At 47.2% G+C, this 9,339-nt stretch overlaps 1 protein-coding gene across 4 annotated transcripts in view; it reads left to right on the forward strand.

Moving 5' to 3' along the window:
• Window positions 1–7,914: 7,914 nt before the first annotated feature.
• Window positions 7,915–9,339, forward strand: part of TNIK (TRAF2 and NCK interacting kinase) — a 417,539-nt gene continuing 416,114 nt past the window's right edge. For all 4 annotated transcript variants that reach the window (XM_006155057.3, XM_027774424.1, XM_027774425.1 and 1 more), the window contains exon 1: window positions 7,915–8,345. In XM_006155057.3, the coding sequence (XP_006155119.1) occupies window positions 8,289–8,345 (57 nt within the window). In that variant the 5' untranslated portion in view covers window positions 7,915–8,288. The remainder of the gene's footprint in view (window positions 8,346–9,339) is intronic.

The following is a 9,339-nucleotide window of genomic DNA, read 5'->3' on the forward strand; positions in this document are numbered from 1 at the left end:
CCTGCTGTGATTTTCAAGCTGTAGGTCCTGAACTCAAACTGTGCAGCTGGCCATGTAAGATCCAGAGTCTTAACATCCATGCTGCCTGCTGGCCCCATGGATTACGTATTTTGACATGTCTGTTACACAAAAGTTAAAATTTTCCTAGTAATGTGGTATGAGAATGTGATATATGTGATCGCTGCTTCTCTGAAATTATTACATTTTACTTTATAGCCCAATCAAATTTAGTCAGTTTTCCACAGGATATTTGAAAACATGCATTCTTAACATATCGGGATTTTTAAGCTTTGTCTTTATACACACTGAGATTTTCTGTCTTTAAATGAGGAAATTTAAACATTTGTATTTATTTTGATATGTTTGTACTTGTGCCTGCTACATTTTTCTTTGATTGCAAGCAAAAGCAAAAGCAAAAGCCACCTCAGTTTAACATAAGCAGGATCCTGAGGACAGAGAGCTGACAAAAGCTTAAAGAATGCGGTAGATTTTTACATACACAAATGCTACAGCTATAACCCCTCTTTGACATGCTCTTTTCCAAAGTAACTTAGATACTGGACCCATTGAAAAGTGAGACCTATGTGTCCTCCTCTTGAATCTGGATAGATTTATGACAATGACAGAATCAAAGCCCCATGACTTCTGAGGCTAGGTCACAAAAGCTAACAGAAGCTTCTACCTGCTTCTCACAGGATGTTTGTTCTTACAACTCAGCCATCATGCCATGACGAAGCCCCGACAGCCCATGGTGAGACCAACCTAGAGAAGAATGGAAGCTTCCAGCCGTCAGCCCTGGCTGTGTACCTCTGATAATCCAGCAGCTGGAAAGTGAGTGAGCCATCGTAGAAGTGGGCCTCCAGCCCTAGCCGATGCTCTGTGAGGCAAATAAACCTCCATCAAATCCTGCATAGATTTCAACTTCATGAGCTAAGAAATAATGATTACTGTTTTAAGTCACAGAGTTTTGAGATGGCTTGTTATACAGCAGTAAATAACTAGCAGAGAACCAAGCTGGGAAATAAACAGGAAATGAGGATACAAGACTTCCTATTCTGAGGAGTAGGAAGGAAGAATGGTTTTGAGTAGGTACCTGGTAGACAGGGTACCAGAGCAGGAATAAAGTAATGCCAACCATTCTCGGTTATGTGACAATGTTTAAGTTCCGGGCTTCAGAGAAGGGGCCTTCTACTGTTCCAGTTTCAGACTCCTCCTCACCCTTTGCCTACCAGTGAACAGAAAATCTGAGTAACAGCCCAGTAACCTGCAGACAAAGGAAAAGAGACCGATGCTCAAAAGAAAATACGGATAGAAGAAGTTCGGTTTTTATCACTGTTGTGACAAATTAGTTCAGACGTATTGGCTTTAGACAATACAAACCGTACCACTTCACTGTCTGCTTTTCAGAACAGAATGGGTCTTTCCAAACAGAAGAAAAAAAAAATGCATTTCTTTCCGGGGGCTCTTCAACAGGTTGGGAGGGAGGTTTCTGTTTCCTTGTCCTTTTCAGCTAGTAGAGACTGCCAGTATTCCCGTAGAAGGTCCCTCCCTCCATTTCCAGGGTCAGCAAAGTCTCATTTCTCTGTGCTTTTCTGTATCACATCTTCCTCTAACCCCGACTCCTTTTCCGCCTCTCTTTTGCAGTTTTAAGGAATCGTGTGGTTGTTTGGGTCCACCCTGCTAATCCAAGATAATGTCCCCATTTCACACTCCTTAGTCCCATCATATCTGCAAAGTCCCCCTCGCCTTGTAAGGTAACAGGATGGCAGGTCCCAGGAACTGGAATGAGGACATCTTTGAGGTGCTAATCTTCTGCCTACCACAGCACACCGAGGCAGAAGTGATGCTGGGTGGGCTCCACGCCCTGAAACCATGCCCCTTACACAATGCATTCCAGTTCATATTCTCTTTTCTTCATTTTGTTGAATTCGTCAAGTTATCTTTCATCCATTTTTCTACTCAGGTACCTTATACCTTAAGCACCCCATTTTATTCATTATGTGGTGAGTTGTCATTTATTAGCATAACTGAGATGTTTTCTGTGTGTTTAGAGGTAGTATCTACATACATCTTTATAAAAAGCAAAAATGTAGAGTCAGCCTGTAGCATGGTGACTAAGGTGACTGGATCCCTCAAGACTAACAGCATGTTCAAGTCCCAGACCTGGTGGTTTGGAAAACACAGCAGGCACTTTTGCCTGAGTGCCCAAAATCCTGAGTGGAGAATGGAGAAGAGGAATTATAGCGAGCGTGCTTTCTCACTTTCTCTCTCTCTCTTTCTCTCTCTCTCTCTGTCTCTCATTAGCAAGTTTTCACATCCTATAGCAAATTTTAAAAGAGGAAATTAATCTGAAAAAACAAATTTTAAAAAATAGCATGTCTTCTCTCTCTTCTCTCTTTACCCTCATGGTAAGATCATACTAAAGAATAGAGTATTATCAGTTCTGTTTATTTTATGAATCAGCAGCAATTAAAACTTAATTAAAAATTTTTGGCCAGCTGATGGTGTGGTGGTTACGGCAGTCGTATCCCACATCATTGACTTCATAGTTCAAGTCCTGGACCTGGCAGCTTGAAAAACACACTGGGAGCAAATGCATGCATGTCGAAAATCCCCAAAGGAGAAATAGAGGCTAAGCATTTGTGGCAGGACCATTCCCCGTATGGGTGCTCTCTCATTTTCCCCCTCTCTCAGGCAAACACACATGCTCTCCAGCAAATAAAAAAAAAGGGGGGGAAGGGTTAATGTTTTCAATAACAATTAGGAAGTGTATGGCTGCAAGGAACAGAACATCCACCTAAAGACACCTTGAATAATAAGAAAAATGAATGTCACATACAAAGACGTTCCCAGATGTTCGTTCTGAGGTGAGTTAATTTAGCAGTTCGATGTAACATGAATGCTCTAGGAGCTTCATCCTTTTGCTTTTGTTCTTAAGCTCACCCCATCCTGGCAGGAAGATGGCTGCTACAGCTCCATTTAATTCTCATATAACCTTGTCTGAAGACAATGTCTTAGTTATCTTTTGCTACATAACAGGTCAAGTGGTTTAACAGAACAGTAAATGGTGCTGCCTTTCATGGTTTCTGTGGGTCAGGCATTTGGGAGCAACTTGTCTGAGTTGTCCTGACTGTGGAGTCAGCCATGTGGGATCCAGCGCCTTAATCACCACACCGCCTGTGGTCCAGTGCCACCTCTTAATACCATCACCGTGGAGGTTTGGTTTCAACATATGAAGTTTGGAGGGACACAACATTTAGACTGTAGCAAATGCTCAGAAGATCACCTGCAGTGTAGGAGAGATTTTTGCTATAGGGCACATGTGCTTGCCAGAGAGAGAGAGACAAACAGAGAGACAGAAAGAGAGAAATTACTCCCTACGGGGGATGTCCATGCCACAATCCCTTCTCCTCTTGGGATTTTGAGCACACACACACTCATGTGCCCTGCGTACATTTAAGCTATTGGGTTTAGGACTCAAGCTATGGTTGACTGCATGGGAGTCCAGCAATATAAACATTATGCCATCTGTTGCTCCCCTCCCCCTTTCTTTTCTTTTTAGGACAGGGTCTCACCATGTGGAGATCATTCTGCCTTGGCCTGTAAGCTGGGGCTACAGGCTTGTGTCATTTTTAGGATGCCCAGATCATTTTTAGGACAGGTCTTGCCATGTTGCCCAGGCCAGACTCAAGCTTGCTATCCTCCTCCCTCAGCTGCCCAGGTTGAAACTGCAATTAAGCTGGGCAGTGCATGTAGTCCCAGCCCACAGAGCGCATCTGAGTCATGTGCCACCACTGGACCAATAAATACGTTCTTAATTAGTCCCCTAACTGGTTTGTTCTCAGAATAACCTGGTTGCCTTATGGACATAAGCTCTTGTATTATCTCCCTCAGGATAAGACATGTATATTTTGGGACCAGCAGTAGGTGTAATGGCTATTCACTGGACTCCCATGTAGTTAACTGTGGTTCAAGTCCTGGACCAGGTGGCTTGACCTCATGCTGGGCGCGTGTGCATGCGTGCCCAAGATCCCGAGAGGAGACTGGAGGAGAAGGGATTGCAGCGTGGCCATCCCCCCTGGGGGGTGATTTCTCACTTTCTGCCTCTGTCTCTCTCTGTCTTCCTGGCAAGAGCATACACTTTATAACAAAAACGTCTTAAAAAAAAAAAAAAAGACGTGTATATTTAAAACTTCTTTTGAGTCTATTAACAATAACTCTGGGTGTCGATCCAGGTTGTCGGTTGAAGTTGATGCCTCTCTTTCATAGTAAGAGCTTCCAGAGATGAGAGATGACTCCAGGTGCCCACTCACTTCACGTTCGGAGCTCTCATTGGCTTATCTGTCGTGCCGGTTCTAATTCTGTGTTTGCTTTCTTGATTGTGGTGGAAAGGCCAGGACAGTTCATGGTGCAAATGGGGGTCACAAACAGCCTTCCGTGTTTGGATGGCCCAGTTTTTCCTAGTAATTGATGAGCAGCTCCTTGGGGTGCTAACCTGATTTCACAGCCCTTGCTCCATGCTTACAGAGAGTGCGTCTTGAGGCTGGGAGGTAGTCCCGTCTACTTGCTGGGTCTTACTATCTCGCTTATTATTACAATGTGTCTAAAGGAACCCAGCTACTAATTAATTATCGACAAGTTTATTGTTTGCCTCTGTGAAGGCTAAGACTTTGTGTTACGAAGGCTTTATCTCCAGGGCCTAGCTGTGTGTTACACAGCGCATGCGGTGGATGTACGTGTAGAGGGAGTGGAAGAACGATGGATGCTGCGCTTCCGTGACTCACCATAATGACTGTGCTCACTCCTGTGGCCATTGCCTCTGAGCTTGAAGCTGTCCCAGCTCACCTCAGTTGCTTTTGTGGCTCTGTTGGAAATCCAGTCTTGCCTGTTTGATATAACCTAGGAGCTCCCTGAATCATTAGCTTATCAATATTGCTTTTTTTTTTTTTGTCTTCTGGCATTGTAATGAATGCTTTAAAATGTCTTTTCTGTTATATAGAAAGATCTGTCCTGGCAGAAGATGTACAAAGTGTGCTTTTAGAAGCTCCATGAATGATGTTTTTGATTTCTACAATGTGATTTTATTGGTGCATAGATTTGACATGAAATAACATTAAACCTAACAGGGAGAACATAACCTTTCACAGGATGCTCCATCTTTATCAAAAATATTTAAAAAATACAAACATATTTCAAATACACAAGAAGGCATAGAGAACAACCTAATGAATACCCATTTACTCATCCAGATTTAATGACTATAAACATTCAGCAATATTTGTGTGAGATCTTTCATAAAAAGATAAATTAGTTGTCATTGTTGGAGCTCTTTTTCCTCTTCCTCCTTCTCATTATCCTAAAGTTGATCTGTATCCTTCCTGTCTCCAAGCTTTTTATAGTTTACTACACATTTACAGACATATACAGCCTATTGTGTTGTTCTGCAGGTTTTCAAATTCACAGAAATCCTATCAGTTCTCTCAACCCTTCAGAGTATGCCAGGAGGAAAATCTCCCTTTGGTCAAGTCTTGAATGCTTCTTCTGGCATATACTATTCTTTAACTCAGAGCAAGTCTTGGGCTAGAAGCCTGGGGCAGGCAATGACATCTAGCTACAATTTAATAATATATTTTTATTTTCCATTTATGTCTGTCTTACTGCTTCTTTCATTTTTAAGCAAGTGTTGCTAGCTTCGTATTTATAGTTGTGATTTATGTTTTCTTTGACATTAGATGTAAGAAAAAAAGGAAAACATTGACGTAAAGAAAAATGTTAAATAAGTATTATTAGTACAGGCATAACACAAACATGGCAAACAAACAAAAAAAAAAGAGGAAGTTTGTACTAGAATACCTGAAATTGACCTAAAGGATAAAGTTCAAGTTCCTTAATGGGGCATGTAAAACTGCACTTTGGTCTGACCTCTGCTTTCTTGCCCAGAACTGCAGCTGTCAGCATGGCTTCTCCTCCAGCAGCCTGGAGTTTCCTTCTCACTGTCCCTTCCCAGTTGGGGGGACCTTTGCTGTGGTAAGCACCCCGTCTTCACCTGGCTTGTTCCTCATCCTCTCAGGTTCTTGGGAGGCTGTCTTCCAGTTAGTATCACACATCATCATGGCCTAGTGGCTTATTAACATCAAGAGAATTGATCTACTTAATGATGACCGAATAATGCCCAGCGTAAAACATGAAGGCTCTTTATGGGGAAAAAACAAGTTCATATTTCCACATGTTGGGAGTATTTTCTGTCCATAGACCTCAAAACTTGATTCTTAATTATGTTCTTGCAGCACTGACCTGTGGTTTAGGCGAAGGGTGATGAGAAAAAAAAAAGGAGGGGGGACATACAAGGAAACATTTTAGAATGATAGTTTTTTTATGCCATTTTGACATGGTGAATTACTGCACTTTACTTACTGCACCTCGGGCTGGATGATTACATTACAAAGGAGAAGTCAGCAATACTTTTAAAATAAGAATTTAAAATATTGACGTATGATGTTTAAAGGTGAAGGGTCCCAAGTTGCTATGACCACTGAAATGTCACAATTTCCAAGCTTTTTGCATGAACCACAATGCTTCCGAGTAAATACAGTATTTTTAACAGAAACAGTACCGTGTACACAGAACGTTGTCTACAAGTGCTCCAAAGCTTGCGGTTGTCAAGCACTAAGCACACTGGTCCATTCATTCATCCGAAAGCTTTATTCTGAGACGGTCTCACTTCAAGACCAGCAGCCCCAGTGCACTTGGACAGAGGTACATGTTCGCCCCAACAAAAGTGCAAAGACTACTTTCAGAGACTCGGCTGTATTGGGGGAAAAGTTCCGTTTTAACGTTTTCTCTGATGTATAAGTGCGGCCAAGGCCGGAGAGGAAGGGCTGCCCTGGCGCTTGGGGAGTGACCTCACGCTCTGGGGTAGGGAATGTAGCGCTTTCTACTGTAAATACCCAGCCTTTCAACACAAGGCGGGGAGTGAAATCGCTTTCAGTCCTGCATCTTGCGTGTGACCTCCCATCCGCCAGCTCAACTTTCGCCATCCACCTGTGTAGGTCAGGTGTGGAAACGCTGCCTGGAAGACACGCTGGGCGCTGCGGCTGGGCTGCCTCCCCGGTGGAGGCTCGGGAGGAACCTGGAGCGTTCTAGCTACCGCATCCGGAGAACCGGTTTTCCGTTTCAATTCGGTCGTTTCCGTGGGGAATTGCGGCACGAGCAGGTCCTGGGTGTGGCGGTGCCAACAGCGAGCTCGGTCTCCCCGTGTTCCCGCTCTCGGGAAACCTTTCCATCCCTGGAACTGCGAGTGACCAGGATGCGGGACACCCACCCTGGGGGCCGCGGGACCCCGGCCCAGGCCGCTGCACATCGCCGAGGCGCCGGGCTGGGCGCGCCGCGCGTGTGCGCGTCTCCCTCCCTCGTTCCGCGCTGGAGGCGGGCCCCGTCCGCGCACACAAGTCCTTATATGCACCGGTTGTACCAGCCCGCGTTACTCCAGCCCCACAAATAATTAATGGGGGTGGGAGGGCGTCGCTCGTTTTTTCCTTCGGGCTTTATTTTTCAGCGCTAGAGCATTTGAATTACGCCGAGAAATCCCACGATGCGATTGAAGAGCCATTTTGCTGCAGTGCACGAATTGGACACACAAAAATAGAGCTTGGGTCCCTACGATAAGCGAGTCAAGGTTCACGAATAGCCCTTCAGACCCAGCCGCCAGCCGGCTCAGCCCGAAACGCCGAAACGCCGAAACGCCGGGGCGGAAAGGGTGCGCGCCCCTCCTCCACCCGCACTGGTGCAGAGGGACCGGGTCAGGAAGCGGGGCCTCTCCCCGGCCAGAGACCACGCCTCTTCCACCTCCCCCGCCCCCTTTCCTCCTCCCAGGAAGCGGTGATAGACAGATCTGTGTGGTTCTCCACCCCCGCCCCCCAGCTGAGTGGAGGAGTTGATGTGTCTCATTATAACAGCCAATGCAGCCGCCATCCACGCACAAGCCAAGGAGCATGTCCCATTTAAATACACCCACGCAGCTCCAGCGCCCCTAGCCGATCAGGGCGCTCAGCCCACACGCACCGCGGCTCCGGGCTTGGAGATCCGCGCAGGTTGGGCTCCCGGACCCGGCGGACCGACGCGAGGAGGACCGGGATCCGCGCTGTGGGGCCCGGGTGGGCGGGGGAGGCTGGCCCCGGGCCTCTGGCGCGACACCCGCATGAGGACGCGAGTGAAGTAGACCAAGGTGGAATTGCCAAGGGAGCAGCTTCGGGGTGGTTTTGGTCCATTTCTCCGGCGAAGAAAGAGACATGGCGAGCGATTCCCCGGCGCGCAGTCTGGATGAGATCGACCTCTCGGCTCTGAGGGTGAGCAGAACGCGTTTTCGGATTCCTTCCTAGTGGTGTGGGTCGGGGTGAATGGGCTGAGGCTAGTGGGCAGCAGGGAGAGGATGCGACCGGAGGGAACCAGGATTTCGGTTTTGGCTCGGGGGGGTGCTGATGGGCTCGGCGTTTGGGCTGAGCCCCTCCGGCTGGGGCTGTGCGGTTTGTGGCCGAGGCTCCCCCGAGAGCTCTGGAGCGTAGACCAGTTTCATCTGACAGTAAGAGCGTTAAAATGAAAGGCTCGTGTGTGTGCATACCGCCAGCTTTCCTCAATCCGTAATTTAAACACAGTAGACTGTGATACTACTCATCCTCCATAATTGCATGGTCCCCTGCGATGGCGATAGACCCGACTGTCCCTTTCTGCAAAAAGAATCGCGTGCATAAAGGCACTGGCGCCTCACGTCTTCCCAGCCACCTGCAAGATGCCATTGTGAGCCTGGCTGTCCCCGCCACGCCGAACCTGCCGCTCCGGGGGCAGTTACTGCCGTGCGGGTCTGGTCGATGGCAACCGCCTCCCCTCCCCCCTCGCTGCCTCCCGCGCCAGGCCCCTCTCAGCCCCGGCTCCCTAAATGCCAGTCTGCCACTCAGCTTTATTTATGGTTTCACTCAGCCCTGCCTGTGCCTTCTGACTTTGTGGCTGTAACGTTCCAGGTTTATGGCTGAACTTAAGCAGGTGAAAGGGATGTGTTCTCTGCTTTCCCCACATTAGACCGGAACTCCCCGGAGTGTGTGTGCGTGTGTGTGTGTGTGTGCGTGTGTGTGTGTGTGTGTGTTTTCCCGGTGTCTGTGGCCAGGCCTTTGTGGAGCACCTTCCTCCTGGCCGGCCCCAGTGCTTTGCATTTACCTTCCCTGAATTACCTCCGTCGCCGTTTCCTTGCGTTGACTAAGACATCACTGAGCTAGAATCCATTTTGCTGTTGTTTTGAGATCAGAATTACCAGGAATCCCAGCGCAGCCTGGCCGCCTCCCCACCCCA

Source organism: Tupaia chinensis, unplaced genomic scaffold (genome assembly GCF_000334495.1).
Source record: "Tupaia chinensis unplaced genomic scaffold, TupChi_1.0 Scaffold000430_1, whole genome shotgun sequence".
NCBI classification, from domain to species: Eukaryota; Metazoa; Chordata; class Mammalia; order Scandentia; family Tupaiidae; genus Tupaia; species Tupaia belangeri.